The 26,025-nt window shown below is 40.4% G+C and overlaps 1 protein-coding gene across 1 annotated transcript; it reads left to right on the forward strand.

The window, feature by feature from the left end:
- Positions 1-1,138: 1,138 nt before the first annotated feature.
- On the forward strand, positions 1,139-24,763 carry slc6a19a.2 (solute carrier family 6 member 19a, tandem duplicate 2; the record flags this gene model as incomplete). The annotated part of the gene is made up of 12 exons (XM_081375723.1): positions 1,139-1,343; positions 6,721-6,861; positions 10,986-11,123; positions 12,501-12,682; positions 14,182-14,292; positions 15,256-15,368; positions 15,945-16,073; positions 18,540-18,696; positions 22,706-22,910; positions 23,743-23,902; positions 24,026-24,188; positions 24,536-24,763. 12 exons carry the CDS (start codon positions 1,139-1,141, stop codon positions 24,761-24,763), a joined length of 1,932 nt encoding a protein of 643 aa, XP_081231849.1.
- Positions 24,764-26,025: the final 1,262 nt, after the last annotated feature.

Consider the following 26,025-nt stretch of genomic DNA (forward strand, 5'->3'; position numbering starts at 1 on the left):
GTCAAATTTTATGAATATGAATAATAGTTTTAAACCCCGAATTCAAAATAATGATAAAATATATATATTTTGCATACAGATAATTTATTGTTATTCATTTTATTTATTTATTGTGAGTTTAGTTTCATGCCTATTTTTTTGTAAAATAATAATTGTAAGATGTATTTTATTTGTATATTTGGTAAAAGCAATAAGGAAAAACAATCTAGAAAATTAAAAATTTGAAACGAAATTTGCATAAATTTAATCCAGCAAATTCAAAGAACATGAAAAAGAAATCATGGAATATTACAAAAGCCTATATACACTACTTTTTTAAGTTTGGAGTGTCTTCTGCTCACCAACACTACATTTATTTGATCAAAAATACAGTAAAACAGTGAAATATTATTATAATGTAAATTATCTGTTCTCTATGTGAATATACAGTAAAGTGTAATTTATTCCTGTGATCAAAGCTGAATGTTCAGCATCATTACTCCAGTCTTCAGTGTCACATGATCCTTCAGAAATCACTCTAATATGATGATCTGATGATCAACAAACATTTATTATTATTATCAATGTTGAAAACAGTTTCATATTTGTGTGGAAACTGACATTTTTTTTTCAGGATTCTTTGCTGAATACTTTCTTTGAAAATATTTGTTGGTTATAAAAGATAAAATATATCTTTTATTCAGCGAGGACACGTTAACGTTTTTAAAAGTGACATTTATAATGTTACAAAAGATTCTATTTCAGACACATGCTGTTCCAAAGAAGTCTGAAATAGAATCTTTTGTAACATTATAAATGTCACTTTTAAAAACGTTAACGTGTCCTCGCTGAATAAAATATATTTTTTATAACAAAAAATATTTTCAAAATGCAAGAATGCACAGATATGATTACCTGCCCTTTCCAACCAGACAAACCTTGAACTCACACCTCGAGTTTAACCTGTCAAAACGGCATATGTGTGAGTGTGTGTGTGTGTGTGTGTGTGTGTGGGATGTCAGTGCTAAAGGTCACCATGTGAAAGTCACTGCCAGTATTTATTGGCATCTCCTGTCATCACTGCATCTCTTCATCTCTGAGAGAGAACACACACTTCCCTGAGCACCGGTCCGCTACTCGATCCCCCTGCAGTGTGAGGATGAGGCTGAAGCTGAAGCTCCCGAACCCGGGTCTGGATGAGCGGATCCCCTCTCACGCCGAGCTGGAGAAGCTGGAGCTGGAGGAGGCTGGAGAACGCCCGCAGTGGGACAACAAGACCCAGTACATGCTGACCTGTGTGGGCTTCTGTGTGGGACTGGGGAACGTCTGGAGGTTCCCGTATCTGTGCCAGAGCCACGGAGGAGGTGACACACACACTCACACACACACACACATTTATCCTTCTCCTTACCTGGAAACATAGAAAACTTACACATGAGAGAGTTAGACATGCACAGAGACTTATACATATATATTCAAAATAATTACACACAGTAAACACAGACATTTATTTTGGATGCGATGAATCATTGCCCAGCACTAATTTAAATCTTCCATGCATTTGTATCACACAGTTTTAACATAAACTGACAAACTTAATATGATGCACATTTGTCAATCGAGCTCAGAAAAATCACGGTAAAGTTTAACTATTTGCATCTATCTGATCGTATTCAAAAGATCACATTTTCAGAAGTGCATTTATTCAAATTGCTCAGAATCAGCATAAATGTGTTCATATGTGTTCAGTTGAAAAGTATGAATATGGTTGAAAGGAAACAAGCAATATTCAGTTAAAATGCATGAGATTGAAACTAATTAAATGTATTGATGATAAATATATGAACCTGGTTATTGTCTATTTAAAACACAAATCTGACAACTTTGTGTTAAAACTGTGTAAGTCGAAAGTTTTATATGCAATTCAAATACATAAATCTTAAATATTTTTTTGAGTGCACTAATGTCTGAAGTCTCAGTTTGTTTGAATCAGTGATTTTTAGTGCATGTATGAGGTCAGTTCTGCTCAAGTTCATAATTAAATTAACTAGCAACATCATCCACTAACTAACTAACTAACTAACTAACTAACTAACTAACTAACTAACTAACTAACTAACTAACTGCAAAAACTGACAGACTTCATGTTCAAAACGACATCTTTTAGCATTTCAAACCCAACAACAGTTGTTTTGTGCTTCATTTACCATCAAAGCCACTTGATTTGATGTTTTGCATGTAATATAATGAGATCAAGACATTTTTAAGATAGTTTTTAAGGAGCGATGCATGAAAATATTTGATTTAGAGAAAAAATTGGCTTGTAAATTTTGTAAATAGATCAATGTATTAAAAGCAATTCGTCTAAAAGTGTTTCTGGGAATAGTAAATAGTACAACCCATAAACACTCCAATGTTTGTTAGCTTTTTAAAGATGGAAGTGATGTAATGCTGTGTGTTTTCATACGCATATGATGGATCCACAGAAAGACCACTATAAACACGCCTCATAAAACCCAAAGGCTCGTAATGGGCTGAAAGCAGCCACTTAAAACGATTATAGTTAAACATTAATTCAACTTCAGGAGAGCGACAGATGCTTCCACTGCTATTGAACACCAGATTGATTTCGCTATTAAAACTGAATGGAAGTTTCCATTCAGAAATGCTGAACGTCTCCATGTGTCTGTTTGCTAGTTTAATATTGTCACGAACTGCTCTGAGACACAAAGGTTGAGGATCCAAATGCAGTACTTATTGAACAGGGTACTCCAAAGACGTAATCCAAAGTACAGGCAGGGTCAAACACAGGCAGGCAGTCCACACAAACAAACACAACAAGGCAAAGAACATGGGCAAAAGAGTAATCCACGGAACAGGCAAGAAATCCAAAAACCATGAGACATGAAACCAGGGAGAATGCTCGGAATTGAAGTGTAACACTAAACAAGACTTCGCAGAGAATGAATGAGAAAACCAGGCTTACTGTATATGGGGTGAACTAAACAATGTAATGAGACACAGGTGAATGTGATAATGGATGAAGAGTCCGGGCAGTGAGTTATGGAAAATGTATTTTGTGAGGGAATGACAATAGTCTGATATGGAGTGCCCTCCCGTGGCTCTCAAGGGCACTCCAGCTGGTGACCGTTGCAAATATAGAGAAATAATTAAAGCTGCAAGCAGCGATGAAAGGGCCCTCGCACCCGTGCAATGATCGTTGCGACGGAAGCGAATCAGTCAAAACTAACTTTAGCTGGAAAGTAACTTTATTAAGGAACCGCTATAAAGCCAAAACAATCTTACCTTAAATTATACGTTTATCTCTGTAAAGCTGCTTTGAAACAATCTACATTGTTAAAAGCGCTATATAAATAAAGATGACTTGACTTGACTTGACCCGTGCCACTGCCACCCAGTGGCTTTAGAAAGACAGAGCACGGTGGGCAATGTGCATAGGTAAATATAGGAGGAGTATGTCAAAGTCAGTTACAAAAATGTCCTTTATTATGGTGATAAAAGCATACTTTATCACTCAGCTAAGTATCGCTAGCATGTTTAGAACACAATGGCATATTTTAGTATGTGGCTAGTAATGGATTACGGGGTAATCATGTCACTTCCTGTTGCCAGTAGGTGGCGCTATGACTATAACTGAATATCGCCATGTAGATGTGTTCAGGGCAGGACTCTTGGTTTGGGGCAGATTGGACATTGTATGCTTAAGTTACAACAACTTATCACTTTATCACTTCTAACATGCTTTAGCACTTAGCTAAGTGTTGCTAGGATGTTTAGCATGTTCTAGAATGTTACATAGTAAGTTTGGGGCAGATTGGACATTCCATGCCTGAGTTACAGCAAATTCCTATTTAATTGCATTAATAGCATGCTTTAGCTCTTAGCTAAGTGTTTGCTAGCATGATTTAGCATGTTTCTAGTTTGTTGCTAGCATGTTTAGCACTTGCTGGCTCTTTTTTAATGTTATAAGGAGTCCACAACAATGTTAAACATGTCACTTCCTGTTGCCAGCAGGTGGAGCTATGACTATAACTGAATATGAGCATGGTCATGTGTTCAGGACAGAACGCTTATCAAAAGTGTGAAGTTTGGGGCAGATTGGACATTCCATGCCTGAGTTACAGCAACTTCCTGTTTCATGGCGAAACATCAAAATTTGTCAGGCCGCCGAGGACCCGCCCTTCGACGAAAACTCAAGATGTTCGTAATTTAACGTCGCAAAGGCCTTAAGATTACACTCACCAAATTTGAAGATGATCAAATTAAAACTGTAGGAGGAGTTCGTTAAAGTACGAGGCCTGAAAATGGCAAAAACTGCGCAAAAATCTGAGAGGAAGTTCAAAATGGCTGACTTCCTGTTGTGTTTAGGCCTACGCGCCAATATGCTTTTTTGTAGGTATTGGGTCATTACATGTATGTACCGAATTTTGTACACGTACGTGAAACGTAGCGGGCAGACAGGAAGTTCGACAGACTATGGCAAAATTGATTTCATGTTCTCGGCAAGACCCAAGGAATCTATCAAGACAAGTATCATTACAATAGGCTAATTTAATCCAAAGTTATTTGCATTTTTGGAAATTTTGTGCCGTTTGTTTGTCATGGTGCCGATAACACTTACCAAGTTTCTTAACGATGATTGACAAAATGACAAAATTCAAAATGGCCGACAACCAAAATGGCATATGGGAAAATTTTGCTCTCGTTTGACTCGGCATCCTGCACCGAATCTAAAGACACCAGTTTTTGGCCAAAACGGTCAGAAGTTATAAGCAAAAATGTCAATTTCTTCATATCTCCTGACCACTAGGTGGCACTGTGCAGAAACTGTGCAGGTAGCCTCAGGTCATGTCGGCATGGTCTGAAGATGATCTGGTTCAATTTTGGTGAAAATCAGAGCAATGGTCTAGAAGTAGGTTTTTCAGAAAATTCAAAACAAACAGTAGAATCACGACGCTCGCAACGCCAAAATCATGGGTTCGATTCCCAGTGAAATTAACATGCATGAACTGATATTAATATATCAGTCAATCAACAGAGTAAAGTTCCGCCAATTGCAGGGTAGTTGACATAACAAAATACATCAAAACGTTTTATTTTTGGTCTGTGCACCGGCCTTTAACCATGAAATATGTGGGTCAAATTGACCCGCAAACATTATAATCGTAAAAGAAGTTCGGTACGCACATCCACACGCAACGCCTCAGAGTTTTACACCTTGCATGACTAGGCTTGGGGATCGTTTGAATTTTAATGATTCCAATTCTTATCGATTCCTAATTTGATTCCAATTAGGTTAAAAAACACTTAGATATCATTCACATTTAGTCTTATTGCACAACATTTAATTGTATCTGAATATCATGAACAGAGATCAACATGATAAAGAACACTCACACAAGGAGTGTTTGCCTGTGGTTTATAACACCATAGAAGAACAACTAGCCGAACTAATATAAACTTCAATCATTATTAAAGACAAGTAAACAATCAGGAATTAAAAAAGAACAAATAGATACAACTGAACAAAGATATGATTAAAATAAACAGTGTTTTAAGATTTTCAGGTATTACAGAAACTAATCAAATGTAAAAAAAACACTGCACTTTATGAATAAAATATTCATTACAAATATAGATACAAAAGTTATTCAGTCAAGAACGAGTTAATTTTATCTTTTAATTAGTGTTATAGAGACGGCAGGAATATTAGGCCTCTGTCACTTTAAGAGCTGCATTGATCCAAGTCGCTTGAGTCATATTGAAATGCTCACAAAGGAATCGATAAAAAAAAAATTTATAACAAGAAATGTTTACTTTATAACAAGTATCCGATTCCTGACCTCAAGTATTCGATTCCAGAATTCCCAACCCCTATTCATGACCCTAAATGAGAAAGAGTCACAGAACTTCAAGAAAAACGTCATCGGTTAACCAGTATTTCCGACAGTTCAACAACCGATGCGGCTCAAACTGCGGGAAAGGGAAAAGATCTCAACCATGTCTCAAACTGTGCTCAGATCTGTTTCAGGTTAGGTCTGCGATCTCCATATGAACTCAAACATGAGCTTCTCCACGTTGATTTTATATCTCTATACTCTTACTGTAGGACAGCTGTTTGTGTCGGGTTCTCCAGAGGAGAAACATCTGAGACGTCAATGAAACACAGGAACAGAAATCTGAGATATGAAAGCGCATGATCATGATGATCATACATGAAGTGACTTCACCTTCAGCTTAGGTTATCTTCATCATCATGTGGACTTTCGAAGCTTCGAGCTGATAAGAGTCAAACGCTCAGATAAAGATTCAGATGTTTGATGTCATCACTTTGTTTCCAAAACAGCTGCTGCAGAATGACAGAGCAAAAACACTCGTTTACACTATATACTAATATACAGTACACAATACAAAACATAACGCAAGAACCTGGACAGAAAAATCAATTAGGTTCAATGTTTAATTGTGCTTAAATGCTTAATTTCAGCTGGATTTATGTTGAAACTGTATTGTCTTTCTTTTAGTAACTCTCTGATTGAAAAGCATCAATAAAAAGATCTAAACAATCTAGAGTTTGATTTGATGTTGCTTTTGCAATTTCAACTTCAATAGGGATCATTTAAAATAACTATAATCACCATAAAGGAAATGGTGTGCCATAAAATGGATAACAGGAGTTTATGCAGCTGAAAATAAATGACCTGACCGACTGTTTTCCAGGAGCGTTTATGATCCCGTTCCTGATCCTCCTGGTTCTGGAGGGAATCCCGCTCCTGCATCTGGAGTTTGCCATCGGACAGAGACTGAGGAAGGGCAGCGTCGGCGTCTGGAGATCCATCAACCCGTATCTCACTGGAGTTGGTGAGTGTAAAAGCAAGACACTCATTGTTAAAGGTGCAGTGTGTAAGTTTCAGCGACATCTAGTGGTGAGGTTGCGAATTGCACCCAACAGAAGTTACGGTGGCTGACAAAAGATGTCGTCACTGGAGTCTGTGAGTGTTAAAGGGGTGGTATAATGCCCTTTCACAAGATGTTAAATAAGTCTCTGATGTCCCCATGTATGTTAAGTTTTAGCTCAAAATACCCCACAGATATTTTTATATAACATGTTAAAGTTGTCACTTTTTTGGGGTGAGCAAAAACACACAGTTTTTGTGTGTGTCCCTTTAAGTGCAAATGAGCTGCTGCTCCCGGCACAGGGGGCGGAGCTTCAAGAGCTTGTGTGTGTGTGTGTGTGTGTGTGTGTGTTAGCAGCTCTGATTACCTCACAAAGACGCACACTGAAAATTTCAAAAACTTTTAGCCTTTTATGTTCAAAGTGAAGTCAGACAATGATGGAGAGACTCAAGAAGTGACAACATGTAGAAGCAACAGGACATTTCTGAATGGTTAGTTGATGAATTTATGAAGCTGATGTGTAGTTATCTTCTAGTCACTGATTAGCATATTTAGTCTTAATAATCTATAATCGTGTCCCGGGGGCGGAGTTTATGTAAATTTAAGGGTTTGTGATGTCACTAACGCGGGAGGAATGTGGTGTAGTAAAGTAAAGTAAAGTAAATTTTATTGTCATTGTGCAGTAGTACCATACAACGAAATTTGCTTGTGCATCCTCTAAGAAAACAATACTCGCATTCATATACACATTCACACAATAAATATAGTTAAAAATAACAGAGCATCCAACATTACACTTAAGTTCCATGACATAAAGTCCGTTCCTATAAAGTGCAACTGTGCTGACTGGGAGGTAGGAGTGTATAATTATTCAGTTCTGCAATGGCCCTTGCGATGAAACTGTTCTGCAGCCTGGAAGTCCGTGCTCTAAGAGCCCGGTACCGTCTGCCAGATGGAAGCAGGGAGAAAAGATGGTTTGAGGGGTGTGTCTCGTCCTGTAGAATGTTACGTGCTCGGCGGAGGCAGCGGATCTTAAAAATATCATCCAGTCGGTTCAGGGGAAGTCCAATGGTTTTTTCAGCAGATCTTATAACTCGATCAAGAGATTTCCTGTCCTTCCCTGTGCTATTAGCATACCATGCAGAAATCCCGTATGTTATGACACTTTCTATGGCACATTGATAAAAGATCTTAAGAAGCTCAGCAGGCAAATGGCTCCTTTTGAGTGTTCTTAAAAAGTAAAGTCGCTGTTGCGCCTTTTTAACCATAGCGGTAGTATTTATCTCCCATTTGAGGTCCTCTGAGATCATGATCCCCAAGAATTTAAAACATGATACCTTTTCCACTTCCTCACCATTAATTATGAGGGGTTGAGGGTCCTCCTTACACCTTCTGAAGTCCACTATTATCTCCTTTGTTTTCTTAACATTCATGGTCAAATTGTTGTTTTTGCACCATCCTGTCAGTCTGTCAACTTCATCTCTGTATGCATTCTCATTGTCGTTTGAGATTTCTCCCACCACAGTTGTATCATCCGCAAATTTTATCATTGTGTTCGAGGGGTGGGTGGAGATGCAGTCGTACGTGTAGATGGAATATAACAACGGGCTCAACACGCAGCCTTGCGGTGCTCCAGTGCTGACGGACAGGCTTGAAGATCGGTATGAGCCCAGTCTCACTGTCTGTGGGCGATCTGTCAGGAAATCCTTTATCCACATACACAGGCTGCTGCTAAGACCCAAGTCAAGAAGTTTAGTGACCAGCTGATTAGGAATAATAGTATTAAACGCTGAACTATAATCGATGAAAAGTAGTCTCACGTATGTCTTCCCCTTGTCCAGATGTGTTAGCGCTTTATGGAGGGCTGTAATGATTGCATCTTCTGTGGACCTATTTTCCCTGTAGGCATACTGATGCTGGTCCAGGTTGATAGGAAGAACAGATTTAACATGCTTCATCACCAGCCTCTCAAAGCACTTTGCAGCAATGGGGGTGAGCGCTACAGGTCTATAATCATTCAAGGTGCTGATGTGACTTTTCTTAGGCACTGGAATGATAGTTGCTGTTTTAAAGCAGGTCGGTACGGTTGATGTGGCCAGAGACATATTAAATATGTCTGCAAAGACATCTGCGAGCTGGTAGGCGCATTCTCTGAACACTCTTCCTGGGATCTCATCCGGTCCCTCTGCCTTTCTAGTGTTTACAGACCTAAAGCTGCATCTCACTTCCTCTGCTGTTACTGTAAATGTAAAATCTGTATCAGCAGGGGGGGGAGCAGCTCCATTATCTGGCCCTGATGTTTCAAAACGGGTATAGAAGTGATTGAGCTCCTCTACCAAGGAGGCATTAATGTTTGTAGTTGGTTCACGGCTGGCCCTGTAATTAGTTATTTGTTGTATTCCTTGCCACACACGTGTTGGATCTTTATTGGTAAAGTGACCCTCTATCTTTTCCTTGTATGCTGCTTTTGCCTGCTTGATGCCCTTTTTCAAGTTGTACCTTGATGTATTATATAGTGCTCTGTCCCCAGATTTAAATGCTGTATTGCGCTCCCTCAGAAGGGCATGGACCTCCACCGTCATCCAAGGTTTTCTGTTAGGAGGGATCTTGATGCGTGTGTTGATAGTAATATTTTCAACACAAGTCCTGATGTAACAGAGAACAGTAAAAGCATATTCATTCACATCCTGATTAAAAAACAAAGTCCAGTTTGTTCGCTCAAAGCAGTCTTGTAGCTGTAGAGATGCGTCTTCAGGCCACCTCTTAACAGTTCTCACAGTAATCTTCTGCTTTTTAATGACAGGGCGATATGCCGGAATCAGGGATAGTGACAAGTGATCGGACTGGCCCAGGTGTGCGAGGGGGAAGGCTCTGTATCCCTTTTTAATATTAGAGTATACACAGTCCAGTATGTTATTCCCTCGTGTTGCACATTTAACATGCTGATAAAAACTGGGTAACACTGTTTTAAGATTAACATGGTTAAAATCACCAGCCACAATAAAAATGCCTTCTGGATAATTGTTTTGCTGTTTATCTATAGCTGTTAGTGCATGACCTAATGCTAAATTACGGTCTGCGTCTGGTGGAATGTAGACCGCTGTTACCACGGTGACAGTAAATTCACGTGGCAAATAAAAAGGTCTACACTTAACAACTAGCAGCTCTAGATCAGGTGAGCAGTGCTTATAAATAACAGTAGAATTTGTACACCAGTCTTTGTTCACATATATGCACAGTCCGCCTCCGCGGCTCTTACCCGAGTTCTCTGTTCTGTCACTCCGATGTAATGAGCGACCCGCTAGCTCAACTGCTGCGTCCGGGATCCCCGGGTGTAGCCAACTTTCAGTGATAATTATCACAGAGCTGTCCCGTGTGGTTGTCCGGCTTGATATGTCTAAATGTAGTTCATCCATCTTATTCCCCAGGGATCGGGCGTTCGCGACATACAGGCTAGGAAGTGGTGGTCTGTTAGGAGCCCTCTTTAGCCTAGCCATGACGCCCGACCTGCAGCCCCGCTTTTGTTTTCGTTCCCTCCGCCGCCTCCGGCGCTTGACATTCGGTGTAACAATCCATGGGGACGCCGGTGCTCTGGCTATTCCCGGTAAGATATTATGCGAGTGTTGGAAGACACTCGTTACAGGAACTTTGCATATTCTCCCGATATACAATAATTCCTCTCTGTTGTAGATTATATATGGTGTAGCCCGGGAAGTCTTAACAACAAAAAATAATACAAACAGAAGCCACATAACGCATTGTTTTAAGGAGCACTGAGCCGCTGCGACTATGCGCGCCGCCATTTTGTAAAAATCCTGGTGGGGTAGTCTCTACCAGCCGGTAGTCTCTACCAGCCGTTTGTTGTAGTCCTTAAAAAGTGATTTCTGTAAAAGCAAATATCTCCCTTTGCTTTGAACTTTGAGCATCGTAACTTTGCAGATGTTGTTTATGATCAAACAGCAACATTACACACTAACTAAAGCTAGAAAAGTCAAATCATAATCAACCATAGTGCAAGACACTGCAGGTCAATGTGAACTCGCTCATGAAGGGGTGTTAAAGGTGATTCTCGTGATTCCCGCCCTCAGGTATCGCCTCTATGCTGGTGTCCTTCATGGTGGGCATGTACTACAACACCATCATCGCCTGGGTCATGTGGTACTTCTTCAACTCGTTCCAGGACCCTTTACCCTGGAGTCAGTGTCCCGTCAATGAGAACCGGACAGGTACGGGTCACCTGACTCCACACACAACTACCACAGAAAACCCGCCAAATAAAAAAAGCTAAATGTTTTACATGGCAAAAAAAAAAAAAAAAAAAAAAAAAAAAAAAATATATATATATATATATATATATATATATATTTGCCATGTAAAACATTTAGCTTTTTATTTTCTTAACATTCTTAAATAAAGATACATTGACTGATGAAGCAAAATAAGTTTGTGTTCTGAAATGTTTTATTATTAAAGCAAGAACATACATCTGCCAGTTGAGTCAGTCAAACACACTTCCTTCACAGGGAAACACACATCTGTTTCCCATCGGCAGATTCGTTTTTGTTTGTTTTAAGTACGTCATTGTGATACATTTTTCAAAAGATTTTTATTATTTATTTGTTTATTATTATTATTATTAAACAAATGATTGTTTTGCCTTTTCCTTTTATTATTATATGTATTTTATTTTTTATTACATTTACTATTTTTAATTCTTTTTTAAATTAAATTTAAAGTCCCCCTGAAGTCAATAATTGTATCCCTTAAAACTCCCTTTTGGTCACCAAAATGACATATTTAAAGCAATGCCTTGAGATATCTTGACTGTAACTCGACACTCACTCACTCAGCTCAGAGATCCACTGGTTGACGATCACACGTTGATCTGATTGGTTACAAGGTAGTTTGTGACGTCAGAAACACCAGCGATTTCAAAGCGTGTGTTTGAGACTGTCTTTGGTTCACTGCAGTTTTAAGGAGGAAATACTCAGCAATGCTGTCGACTTATGAATTTACACATGGTTTGTCTTAAAGCAGATTAAAAACACCACATAGACACATAAACTACATTAACAGCTGGATTTACACCACTGGGGGACTTCCTTTTTTTATTATTATTTTTTTTTTTTATTGTGTGTAAATGTGCATGCCTGTAATGTAATGTCTGTTGAATCTTGATGAAATCTGACCCTGGACCACAAAACAGTCACATGTCGCACGGGTGTATCTGTGGCAATAGCCAACAATATAGTGTATGGGTTTTACACACAATTATCCATTATATATTAGGTATATTAGGTAAAGATCATGTTCCATGAAGATATTTGTAAATTTCCTACCGTAAATATATAAAACATGTATTTCTGTGAGTGAATGCAGCACAATCGCCAACTTTAAAGGAGATTTTCTCAATGTTTCGATTTTTTTGCACCCTCAGATTCCAGATTTTCAGATAGTTGTCTTATCCTAACAAACCTACATCAATGGACAGCGTATTTCAGATATCACCAATGTCTATGGTCACAAATAATTTTGAAGCATGACTGTAAGGTTTGACACTGGCAGATTTACAGATCCAGGTGTGTGTGTGTGTGTGTGAGCAGGGTTTGTGTCGGAGTGCGAGCGCAGCTCTCCGGTGGATTATTTCTGGTACAGAGAGACTCTGAACACGACGCCGGTGATCGGGGACTCTGGAGGTCTGCAGTGGTGGATCGTCTTGTGTTTGTTCTGCGCCTGGACTCTTCTCTGGGTCTGCTGTCTGAGAGGCATCGAGACCACCGGGAAGGTGCAAGCTCTCGGCCATCACACTTACACCTCATGTACTGCTCTCATATCACTCTGGACCACACAGGGAAAATCAGTGGGCTTCCGTGTTGTTTTGGACCCCATTAGCGGCGTTTGGTATCTTTACAGCTGACCTTTGTGCTCTTTTTATAATAGTGTAAAACATGTACAGCGTATCAGTTTCCTCCGATTATCAGTTTTATGATTTTTTTTATATTTTTTTTTAGTGTTGGTGTCTGTGCACAAGCTAATGCTTAACTAGAACATCCACACCCAGATATATGCCTTGGTTGACCTCGGGTTATCTAGTTTCACATGTTACGCTGCTAATTCACTTCTCAGGGTTAGTAATTGATTTTAGGTAAGCAGTAAAAAAAATTCTATATGGCTTAAAATATCTTGAACGTAACTCGACACCCTTGCCTCATTTAGTATGCGCGCTTCTATGAATATGCAAATGAGCCCCGCCTCCACTCACTCCCTCAGCTCAGAGATCCACTGGTTGACGATCACACGTTGATCTGATTGGTTACAAGGTAGTTTGTGACGTCAGAAACACCAGCGATTTCAAAGCGTGTGTTTGAGACTGTCTTTGGTTCACTGCAGTTTTAAGGAGGAAATACTCAGCAATGCTGTCGACTTATGAACTTACACATGGTTTGTCTTAAAGCACATTAAAAACACCACATAGACACATAAACTACATTAAAAGCTGGATTTTCACCACAGGGGGGATGAGATTTTCATGATACTAAAGTACATTCACAACCAAAATAATGACTATTTATTTAAGCATATTTCATTAAATGCAGAACTTATTTTTTTTATTACTGCATGAAATTTAGTGAATTAATTTCAAGTAATCTTAACAACAAATTCCATGAGTTTTTTTTTCTATTAAACGACATGAGTATTTTAAATGAGAAATGTGCTTCGTGTTCAGGTCATTTTGAACCGTAGCTGATAAAAAAATACTGATTAATGTCAAGTGCATTGGACTAAAACTTACTGATTTGCTCTTATAGGGTGTAACAACTTCCCAAAAGAAGTTTTCCTCTCTCCACCTTGTTACACTCGTGGTGTTACGGGTCAAAAATGACCCGCCAACAAAAAAACTGCTTATAAATCTCTCATTACGCTATGTTATCACCAAATATTGAATTAAATATTTTCATCAGCTTGTTTTCTTACAGTTATCATTGGTTGTGTGTTTCTTTTTGGATCTGATAGATCGTAGGCCTCATTGATATGAACTTGAAGTTTTCTCAGATCAGTGAGGCCTACGATCTATCAGCTCTGAAAAGAAAGAAAACTAGTTGATAAAAATATTTAATTCAATATTTGGTGATAATATAACGTAATGAGATTTTCAAGCAATTTAAAAGAACACAAAATTAGGAGAAGGATTTTCAGCACGGCAGAAGGGTTTTAATAAATGTCAGGTTTTCATGTTTCAGGCTCTGTGTTTGGATACTGATGGTGTGGTTTCTGTCTCTCTAGGCTGTGTACGTGACATCCACACTACCGTACCTTGTCCTGACCATCTTCCTCATCAGAGGACTGACGCTCAAAGGCTCTGTGAGCGGGATCAAGTTCCTCTTCACTCCAGACGTACGTTCACTTTACGCTTGGGTTGTATGGAAAACTTTGTTAGTTAACAATATTAGTTAACATGAACTAATAATGAACTGCACGTTTACAGCATTTATTAATCTAAGTTAATGTTAATTTCAGCATTTATTAATACTTTATTAAAATCTTGTTAACTAACATGAACAAACAATGACTGTATTTTTATTAACTAACGTTAACAAAGATTAACAAATACAGTAACAAATGTATTGCTCATGGTTAGTTCATGTTAGTTAATATATGATTACATTGTAGACAGGGTTATTATAGTTAAAATAAAAGTTAAACCATAAAAAAGCACTTTAGTTACATAAAATTAAATAAACCTTAACTGAGCTAAAATAAAATATTAAAAAAATAAACGTATTTGTTTTCAGCTAGATGCCAAAGTAACATTTCTCATTTTCACTTAGTTTAACTTGAGCTAAAATAACTAAAAATGAATAAAAACTAGATAGAACTATTAAAAAACAATAACTAATAAAAATGACAACTTCAACAAAATGACTCAGACTAAAATAAAAACTAATAAAAAATATATAGAACTGTTAAAAATGACAAAAACACACACTGTTGGCATTACTGGCACCCCTGTCTTGATTTAGATCATCTCTCTGGTCACACTCAGTTCAACTTAAACATTTCCGATCACAATCGTCTAAAGTCACCCGGGGTGTTCCTCAGGGCTCGGTCTTGGGCCCGCTTCTATTCGTCATTTACTTGCTTCTATCGAGCACATTTCTCCAGTTCTACAGAGATTGTCTTACTTATTGCTTATTGTTATTCACTTTGATTCAGCCTTTCTAATATTTTGTCAATATTTAACAATTTAATGCTGGTTAACATTAACTTAAAGTGTAGGCGAATCCAGCTGTGACTGCAGGGCTGTGTAAATGATGTAAGTGTGTGAATGCTGTTTCCTCACGGATGGTGTGTGTTCAGCTGGACGAGCTGCTGAATCCGGCGACGTGGCTGGACGCTGGAGCTCAGGTGTTTTACTCCTTCTCTCTGGCGTTTGGAGGACTCATCTCGTTCTCCAGCTACAACTCTGTGCAGTGAGTCTCGTCAGCTCTGTATTCTTCACAGCTGTAGAGTAAAGCAGGGAGTTTGTGTCAGTACGATGACGTTGCAAACAGGGTTCACTCTATGATAGTATAACTATGGTTACTCAGTTTGCTGGTGAAGATCGTGTTAGACAAATCTGCGCAGATTTAGCGCAAATACTCGTGATTCATCATGATATATTAAATACAGTGTATTGCGCAGAATCTGCTCATATCTGGCGTACTTGAACACACACGTCACTACACTACACATAACAGCGCTTGTTCATTTGCACTGAAGCAATAGCGAAGATTAAAAAGCATTTGGTTAACAGAAAAGACATTCTTATTTTCCAACATTGTACATTTTTTTTTATGTTCTTTGTACTGGATTGATCTGTCTAAAACACATTTTTGGTGGAAAGGATGAAAGAGAAGAGAGGAGATGCTGGATGACACGATTTTGTTTGAATAAGAAATGAAAATCAGTAGAATATATTGGCTTGTAGAAGTTCTGAATGGCTGGTAACCAAATAGTCCGGTGATTTGAAACCCGGCTCGCTAACATGTTCTCCTGTACGTCTGCAGCAATAACTGTGAGCAGGACGCCGTCATCATCTCTGTAATAAACGGCTTCACGTCGGTCTACGCCGCCATCGTGATTTACTCCATCATCGGCTTCAGGGCCACCGAGAGGTTTGACGACTGTCTGAACGGGTACATGTGCATCTCTCTCAGAACCACACTGTTCATCAGAGACAACCACAGCAGGGGCAGATCTGACATTATACACACAACTGTACAGGAATAGTTAAACAAAAAATAATAGTCGCCATTATTTACTCATTCTCATGACATTCCAAATCTGTACACTGTTGTTTTCTCTGTAGAAAACAAAGAAAAAAAAGAAAAGTTTATTAATGAACAACAGTTTATAGTGACCACAGTGAAAGGAATTCCATATTTAATTTATCTTTACATTTTTAATATCTTTCAAAAATAAAATGCATATATTTAATAAACATATTGCATAGATTTCAATATATTTGCTATTTTTCTTTTTTATATTTAAAAATAAAGAAATATATATATTTAATAAAATAGCCTATATGAATTATATTATATAATTATATAATTGTATATACATATGTATTTTAAATAAACATTTGATAAATATAAAACATTTAACAGATTACAATATATTTGATATTTTACTTATATTTATTTTAAAATGTATTAAATATATTATGAAATATATTTCAATAAGTATATATTTAATAAATATATAAATTATTTTATGCATTTTATATGATTTAATGTACATTATTATAATGTTTTATATACACAAATCAAATAAATATATTTAATATATATATATAACATTCATGTTAAAATACATATATTTCTATTTTAAATAAACACATTGAACAAATTACAATATATTTTGATATTTTTATTTAATAACATATATATATATATATATATATATATATTGAAATACATATAATAATTTATAAATCATATACATGAATATATATATATATATATATATATATACACACTCACCTAAAGGATTATTAGGAACACCATACTAATACTGTGTTTGACCCCCTTTCGCCCTCAGAACTGCCTTAATTCTACGTGGCATTGATTCAACAAGGTGCTGAAAGCATTCTTTAGAAATGTTGGCCCATATTGATAGGATAGCATCTTGCAGTTGATGGAGATTTGTGGGATGCACATCCAGGGCACGAAGCTCCCGTTCCACCACATCCCAAAGATGCTCTATTGGGTTGAGATCTGGTGACTGTGGGGGCCATTTTAGTACAGTGAACTCATTGGCATGTTCAAGAAACCAATTTGAAATGATTCGAGCTTTGTGACATGGTGCATTATCCTGCTGGAAGTAGCCATCAGAGGATGGGTACATGGTGGTCATAAAGGGATGGACATGGTCAGAAACAATGCTCAGGTAGGCCGTGGCATTTAAACGATGCCCAATTGGCACTAAGGGGCCTAAAGTGTGCCAAGAAAACATCCCCCACACCATTACACCACCACCACCAGCCTGCACAGTGGTAACAAGGCATGATGGATCCATGTTCTCATTCTGTTTACGCCAAATTCTGACTCTACCATCTGAATGTCTCAACAGAAATCGAGACTCATCAGACCAGGCAACATTTTTCCAGTCTTCAACTGTCCAATTTTGGTGAGCTCGTGCAAATTGTAGCCTCTTTTTCCTATTTGTAGTGGAGATGAGTGGTACCCGGTGGGGTCTTCTGCTGTTGTAGCCCATCCGCCTCAAGGTTGTGCGTGTTGTGGCTTCACAAATGCTTTGCTGCAGACCTCGGTTGTAACGAGTGGTTATTTCAGTCAAAGTTGCTCTTCTATCAGCTTGAATCAGTCGGCCCATTCTCCTCTGACCTCTAGCATCAACAAGGCATTTTCGCCCACAGGACTGCCGCATACTGGATGTTTTTCCCTTTTCACACCATTCTTTGTAAACCTTAGAAATGGTTGTGCGTGAAAATCCCAGTAACTGAGCAGATTGTGAAATACTCAGACCGGCCCGTCTGGCACCAACAACCATGCCACGCTCAAAATTGCTTAAATCACCTTTCTTTCCCATTCTGGCATTCAGTTTGGAGTTCAGGAGATTGTCTTGACCAGGACCACACCCCTAAATGCATTGAAGCAGCTGCCATGTGATTGGTTGATTAGATAATTGCATTAATGAGAAATTGAACAGGTGTTCCTAATAATCCTTTAGGTGAGTGTATATATATACACACACACAAACACACACATATATATATATATACACACATGAACACATTATAATATATTTTGTTATAGGCTATATTATATTAAATATTTTATGTATATATTTTTTCAGAATTTAAAAAATAAAGTATATTAAATGTATAGTGGAGGATGTTTTACTTCCTGGTGGGTAACCTATACTATTGGTCCTCCTAATTGTCAATCATTCTGGTGAATCAATCAAACTTTTCAAAAAGTGAAGAGGGCGGGTCTTATCTAAAATTTGGAAAGATCCTCCGCTTTACCTTTAAGAATAAACAAGAAAATGAATAAACAAAAATATGTAATTTTATATTTTTATCGTTTTCAAATTTATTTAAGAGAATTTACTCAGTTTGCGCTTTTGTTACTCGACAGTAACATCCTGGCTCTGATGAACACGTTTGATCTGCCGGAGGGAAACGTCACAGAGAGCAACTATAACAGTGTTCTTCAGCATCTCAACAACACGGCACCAGCCGTCATTCAGGAGCTCCAGCTCAAGACCTGCGACATGCAGACCTTCCTCAGCCAGGTGTGTGTGTGTGTGTGTGTGTGTGTGTTACAACACCAGCCATCATTCAGGAGCTCCAGCTCAAGACCTGCGACATGCAGACCTTCCTCAGCCAGGTGTGTGTGTGTGTGTGTGTGTGTGTGTGTGTGTTACAACACCAGCCATGATTCAGGAGCTCCAGCTCAAGACCTGCAACATGCAGACCTTACTCAGTCAGGTGTGTGTGTGTGTGTGTGTGTGTGTGTGTGTGTGTGTGTGTGTGTGTGTGTGTGTGTGTGTGAGAGAGATCGATTACAGCGTTTCTAACTGAGGGTCATGATAGCGAGAGTAAACAAGCAGCAGATCTAGCTAACCGCATCAGTGTTTGTACGGATTCAATTAAACTCCAGGACCTTTCTAGCACTACTGTTTTTGGTTTTCAAGGAATACAATCAAATATTTCAACCAATATCTGTAATATCTTTCAAATTCTAAAAAAGATATTCCAGAAATGCAATTTTAATAGGATTTCAAAATCCTATTCAAGCCCATCATATGAAATCCCCTTAACCATTGAAAGGATTCTATGACAAAGATATCACTTTCCTTATTCAAACTAATTTCTTTCCATGAATATATGATTGACCTGAAGAATAAAAGCTGTATCATATACTTGGATATTTATGAGCAATATCACACTCATAGCCATGCGAAATGGCTCTATATCTGTATCAGACGAGCTGCAGCGTTAATTCTGTGTGAAAAGATTGTTCTATCGATAAAATTAAACACTAATTTCACATATATTGTCTTTCACTAATTCAAGCACTTTTTAAGTACCTTTTCATAAATATGGCTGTTTTCAAGGGTTTTCCTGAACTTTTGAGCATTTTAAGCACATTGTATGAACCCTGCGCTAATATAAATGTGAAATGGCTCAATATCTATATCAGACGGGCTGCATCATTATTTTTGCGTGAAAAAAATCTTTTTGTGTTTTTTTGAAGAAAAATGTATGCATGTATAATGTCTTTCAATAATTCAAACACTTTTCTGTCAGGACTACTATCGTCAAATACGATTGACAGTTAGCATACATCTTGGATTGGCGGTCTGGTTCTGTTCTGGTTAGCCAAGCATGGATAAGAGCAGCAATAACCATCCTTAGGGTAAACAGAACAGAACCATCATGAATGTATTGTAGATATCATTAATTCAAGATTTTAAAGTGCAACATAATTCGAGAATTTATTCTGATTCAAAAGGAATCAGAATGCCAAATCCTGACAGAGAGCAGGTGGAGCTGGGGAGGGAGGAGGGTAATCGGCTCCTGAGAAGCGAGAGGAGCTGGGGAGGGAGGAGGGTAATCGGCTCCTGAGAAGCGAGAGGAGCTGGGGAGGGAGGAAGGTAATCAGCTCCTGAGAAACGAGAGGAGTTGGGGAGGGAGGAGGGTAATCGGCTCCTGAGAAACGAGAGGAGTTGGGGAGGGAGGAGGGTAATCGGCTCCTGAGAAGCGAGAGGAGTTGGGGAGGGAGGAGGGTTATCGGCTCCTGAGAAGCGAGAGGAGTTGGGGAGGGAGGAGGGTAATCGGCTCCTGAGAAGCGAGAGGAGCTGGGGAGGGAGGAGGGTAATCGGCTCCTGAGAAACAAGAGGAGCTGGGGAGGGAAGAGGGTAATCGGCTCCTGAGAAGCGAGAGGAGCTGGGGAGGGAGGAGGGTAATCGGCTCCTGAGAAGCGAGAGGAGCTGGGGAGGGAGGAAGGTAATCAGCTCCTGAGAAGCGAGAGGAGCTGGGGAGGGAGGAAGGTAATCGGCTCCTGAGAAACGAGAGGAGTTGGGGAGGGAGGAGGGTAATCGGCTCCTGAGAAGCGAGAGGAGTTGGGGAGGGAGGAGGGTAATCGGCTCCTGAGAAGCGAGAGGAGCTGGGGAGGGAGGAGGGTAATCGGCTCCTGAGAAGCGAGAGGAGCTGGGGAGGGAGGAAGGTAATCAGCTCCTGAGAAACGAGAGGAGTTGGGGAGGGAGGAGGGTAATCGGCTCCTGAGAAACGAGAGGAGTTGGGGAGGGAGGAGGGTAATCGGCTCCTGAGAAGCGAGAGGAGCTGGGGAGGGAGGAGGGTTATCGGCTCCTGAGAAGCGAGAGGAGTTGGGGAGGGAGGAGGGTAATCGGCTCCTGAGAAGCGAGAGGAGCTGGGGAGGGAGGAAGGTAATCAGCTCCTGAGAAACGAGAGGAGCTGGGGAGGGAAGAGGGTAATCGGCTCCTGAGAAGCGAGAGGAGCTGGGGAGGGAGGAGGGTAATCGGCTCCTGAGAAGCGAGAGGAGCTGGGGAGGGAGGAAGGTAATCAGCTCCTGAGAAACGAGAGGAGTTGGGAGGGAGGAGGGTAATCGGCTCCTGAGAAACGAGAGGAGTTGGGGAGGGAGGAGGGTAATCGGCTCCTGAGAAGCGAGAGGAGCTGGGGAGGGAGGAGGGTAATCGGCTCCTGAGAAGCGAGAGGAGTTGGGGAGGGAGGAGGGTAATCGGCTCCTGAGAAGCGAGAGGAGCTGGGGAGGGAGGAAGGTAATCAGCTCCTGAGAAACGAGAGGAGTTGGGGAGGGAGGAGGGTAATCGGCTCCTGAGAAACGAGAGGAGTTGGGGAGGGAGGAGGGTAATCGGCTCCTGAGAAGCGAGAGGAGTTGGGGAGGGAGGAGGGTTATCGGCTTCTGAGAAGCGAGAGGAGCTGGGGAGGGAGGAGGGTAATCGGCTCCTGAGAAGCGAGAGGAGTTAGGAAGGGAGGAGGGTTATCGGCTCCTGAGAAACGAGAGGAGTTGGGGAGGGAGGAGGGTTATCGGCTTCTGAGAAGCGAGAGGAGCTGGGGAGGGAGGAGGGTAATCGGCTCCTGAGAAGCGAGAGGAGTTGGGGAGGGAGGAGGGTTATCAGCTCCTGAGAAACGAGAGGAGCTGGGGAGGGAGGAGGGTTATCGGCTCCTGAGAAGCGAGAGGAGTTGGGGAGGGAGGAGGGTAATCGGCTCCTGAGAAGCGAGAGGAGCTGGGGATGGAGGAGGGTAATCAGCTCCTGAGAAACGAGAGGAGTTGGGGAGGGAGGAGGGTAATCGGCTCCTGAGAAGCGAGAGGAGTTGGGGAGGGAGGAGGGTAATCGGCTCCTGAGAAGCGAGAGGAGTTAGGAAGGGAGGAGGGTTATCGGCTCCTGAGAAACGAGAGGAGTTGGGGAGGGAGGAGGGTTATCGGCTCCTGAGAAGAGAGAGGAGCTGGGGAGGGAGGAGGGTAATCGGCTCCTGAGAAGCGAGAGGAGCTGGGGAGGGAGGAGGGTAATCGGCTCCTGAGAAGAGAGAGGAGTTGGGGAGGGAGGAGGGTAATTGGCTCCTGAGAAGCGAGAGGAGCTGGGGAGGGAGGAGGGTTATCGGCTCCCGAGAAGCGAGAGGAGTTGGGGAGGGAGGAGGGTAATCGGCTCCTGAGAAGCGAGAGGAGCTGGGGAGGGAGGAGGGTTATTGGCTCCTGAGAAGCGAGAGGAGTTGGGGAGGGAGGAGGGTTATCAGCTCCTGAGAAGCGAGAGGAGCTGGGGAGGGAGGAGGGTTATTGGCTCCTGAGAAGCGAGAGGAGTTGGGGAGGGAGGAGGGTTATTGGCTCCTGAGAAGCGAGAGGAGTTGGGGAGGGAGGAGGGTTATCAGCTCCTGAGAAGCGAGAGGAGCTGGGAAGGGAGGAGGGTAATCGGCTCCTGAGAAGAGAGAGGAGTTGGGAAGGGAGGAGGGTTATCGGCTCCTGAGAAGAGAGAGGAGTTGGGGAGGGAGGAGGGTAATCGGCTCCTGAGAAACACGATAGCTGCTGATAATACTGAAGGAGCTTATATATGAATACGGTGATCGGCGTCGTATTCCTATAGGTAGACGTGGATCAGCTGAGAGTCACTGATGAGAGCTTGACTAACGTGACCTGTCGGAACTGACGCTACACTTAATATTCATAAATATGGCTGTTTTAATAAGGGTTTTCCAGGACTTCAATTGAAAAAAATCTACTTCAAGCACCGTGTACGAACCCTGTCCTGTTATAATCTGTCACAGGGCGTCGAGGGAACCGGCTTGGCCTTCATCGTGTTCACCGAGGCCATCACCAAGATGCCTGTCTCTCCAATCTGGTCAGTGCTGTTCTTCATCATGCTCTTCTGTCTGGGACTGTCCACCATGTTCGGGAGCGTTGAAGGTGTCGTCGCTCCTCTCCAGGACCTCAACCTGCTCCCCAAGAAATGGCCGAAGGAGGTTTACACAGGTACAAATACACAGAATGAAGTCGGCATGAAACGGAATTAGTGCTTGTCTTACAGTCAAACCAAAATGTATTCAGACTCCTTCAACATCTCTCACATTATCACAGTTTATTCGCTATAGTTTAGAACATGGTAATAAAATATGAGCAGAACTCAGTTGATATTTGACTGGTTTTGTCCGTCCTTCTGTTAGACTTACTCACACATGAATTATGTTGAATATCTGTCAGCTGTTAAATTTAACTACACAATTAGATAATACCAGTTTAGCTCAACCAATCACCAAGCAATGCTTCATTGTGTTCAGTCTGTGTGTAAAAAGAGCATTAGTAATTAAAGAAAACACACTTCAGCAAAACATGATCAGCTCAAAGTGTCTGAATCCTTTTTGGTCCCAAATATTTATTAATGTCACTGGTAGTCACTATATGAAGAATATTTGGGTTTAATATGTCACAGTTTACTTTATTTTGCTCTCCTCACTTACATAAATGAACTATAGTGTCCTGCACACACTTGTAGAAAAATATAAAAAATTATATCTAGTGTCTGAATAATTTTTGCTTTCACTGTAAATCTGAGTGAAACGCTTCTGGAACAAATGTGGGCAGGGCTTGATTTTGTCTGTGGGAATTGATTGGATGGTTGTGGTTTGCTATTGGCCCACATCATCACAGAAGGGGGGGGGGGTATTCTGATTCAAGATTATGAGGAACATGAATTTAATGCTGTTCACCCATAAATCACCAGAATAAACTGCAATATTCCATAAAAATAGATTTCTGGTGATGTTGAACTAATTACTGGATCTTCTGTGCTTTCATTGTGTTTCAGGTCTGGTGTGTTTGGTCTCTTTTGGTCTTGCGATCATCTTCGCTCAGGGTTCTGGTGACTATTGGCTGGCTCTGTTCGACAGCTTTGCAGGATCCATTCCTTTACTGATCATTGCCTTCTGTGAGATGATGGCTGTATCTTACATTTATGGGATCGACAGGTGAGTGTATGGCAAGGATGCATGGAAAAATGAATGTTGGCAAGTGAGATATGCATGCCAAGCCACACGACTGCAGCTGGATGATGATTGGTTTGTGACGCTGTGCATGATTTCTGTACGCAGGTTCAATGACGACATCGAGTTCATGATCGGGCACAAGCCCAACTTCTTCTGGCAGGCCACCTGGAGAGTGATCAGTCCTCTCATAGTTCTGGTCATATTCCTGTTCTACTTAATCACGACTGTGAGCAAAGAGCTGACGTACATCGCCTGGGACCCCGAGTCGGTACGTGCATATCATATATACTCATATATATGCAATTATACACTTCGGGCCCAATCGTACACCCAGCGCAATGCAGCGAGTGTTTTTTGCTAGTTTCAGCCTGACGCAGTTATCATTTCTTCAATGCATTAAAAGTTTATTTATCGCTCTTTATGTATTACTCATTTGTTTATATATTTATTTATTATTAATATGTATTTATTTATTACTCATCTGTTTATTATTCATATTTATTTATTACACTTAGACATACATAAAGATGACTAATAATAATATATAATATAATATAATAACTGAGAGTGAGTGTCTGATCAAGGCCCGTGTGTGTGTGTGTGTGTGATTGACAGGAGAACTTCCCTCTGCTGGCGACGCGCTCGTACCCGGACTGGATTTACGTGATCATCTTCATCCTGTCCGGCGTTCCGGCGCTGGTGATCCCAGCCGTGGCTCTGTACAAACTCATCAGGAACCGCTGCTGTTCATCCGATGACACACACGCCAGCGAGCCGCTCTACTCCATCTCTGACAAAATACAGATACAGCCCGACGAGACCGACGGTCACAGCCTGAGCTGAGGACACCACACACACACATGAGGGATTTATACTGGCCTGACCTTTGACCTTTGACCTTCACTGCTCCAGTTTACACATGGGATTTGCACTGACGTGATTGAACTGTTTCAGTTTCTGTTGTTTGTATGTATATACGCAGTGGAGTTCACATGTGTCTATTCTATTGTTTTGGAGATACACAAACCATTACCCACATCTACAAAGACTAACAATAATGACAGCCGTTTACCCAGATGCCTTTGCTGTGGCTTCATGCGCATCGAACTGGAAGTCAGGAACAAGAAAAATATTTTATCAGATTTTTTCCCCATCAATTTTCATCTTATATAAGCTAATATTTCACTTAAGATCAATTATTGGGGGACTGTGTGCTTTATCTCATATAATACTGTTGTTCATATCAGTGTACAGTGACTGTAATATATAATATTTACATGCAAATCGTAAATGTCTCGTAAGCATTAGAGCTCTGTGTAATTGTAAATGTATTATCAGTATTTTTATGATGTGCTCTTGTTGTTCTTAACAATACCAGTTTAATAATAAACCAGATTTGATAATGTACACTGATTATTGTAAACTCGCACTAAATCGGCCCAAAGTCCGGCATCCGACCAGCGCGGAAGGTCTTTACGTGTTACTGTCCATTAGAATATGTATTTACTCGTTATTCCATCTGACTCCATAAATGAACAGGTTTTAATGATATCTGTTAATCATTAATTATGAGCAAATGTTTGACTATTCCGTTTAACTCTTCAATGAAAATAATGTCAAAGTCAGTTAGAATAATCAAATGTAACAATTTATTATGTCAGGTAAATGTATCATCAGAGCCGGATTAACGCAAAGGCAAACTAGGCACGTGCCTAGGGCCCGATTGGCGGCATGGGGCCCAGACAGAGGGACAAAAAAAAAAAATGTACAAATGTCCCATCTACAATTTATTTCAATATTTATTTATTAACTAAAAATAGTGACGATGTTTATCTTAACCATAGACTGTTACATTACTGCAGTTAAACCAATTAATGTGTCCGTTACAAAGCGGGTGCCGGCTTCTGAAAGTAGTATGTGTAACGAACGCATCCATCAGGTGCTGCGAGGCAAAAGCCTAATAGCACACAAAGAAGCACATCTCATAATGCAGGTGTGTGAGTTGTCGTCATCTATTTTGGAGTGATTGCAATGTATTCTAAATATAAACTTGTACTGTAGATCAGCGTCATTTCTGGAAAAATCATTCACCGCTTTATTACGAG

Source organism: Scardinius erythrophthalmus (genome assembly GCF_964197995.2).
Source record: "Scardinius erythrophthalmus genome assembly, chromosome: 10".
Taxonomy (NCBI): domain Eukaryota; kingdom Metazoa; phylum Chordata; class Actinopteri; order Cypriniformes; family Leuciscidae; genus Scardinius; species Scardinius erythrophthalmus.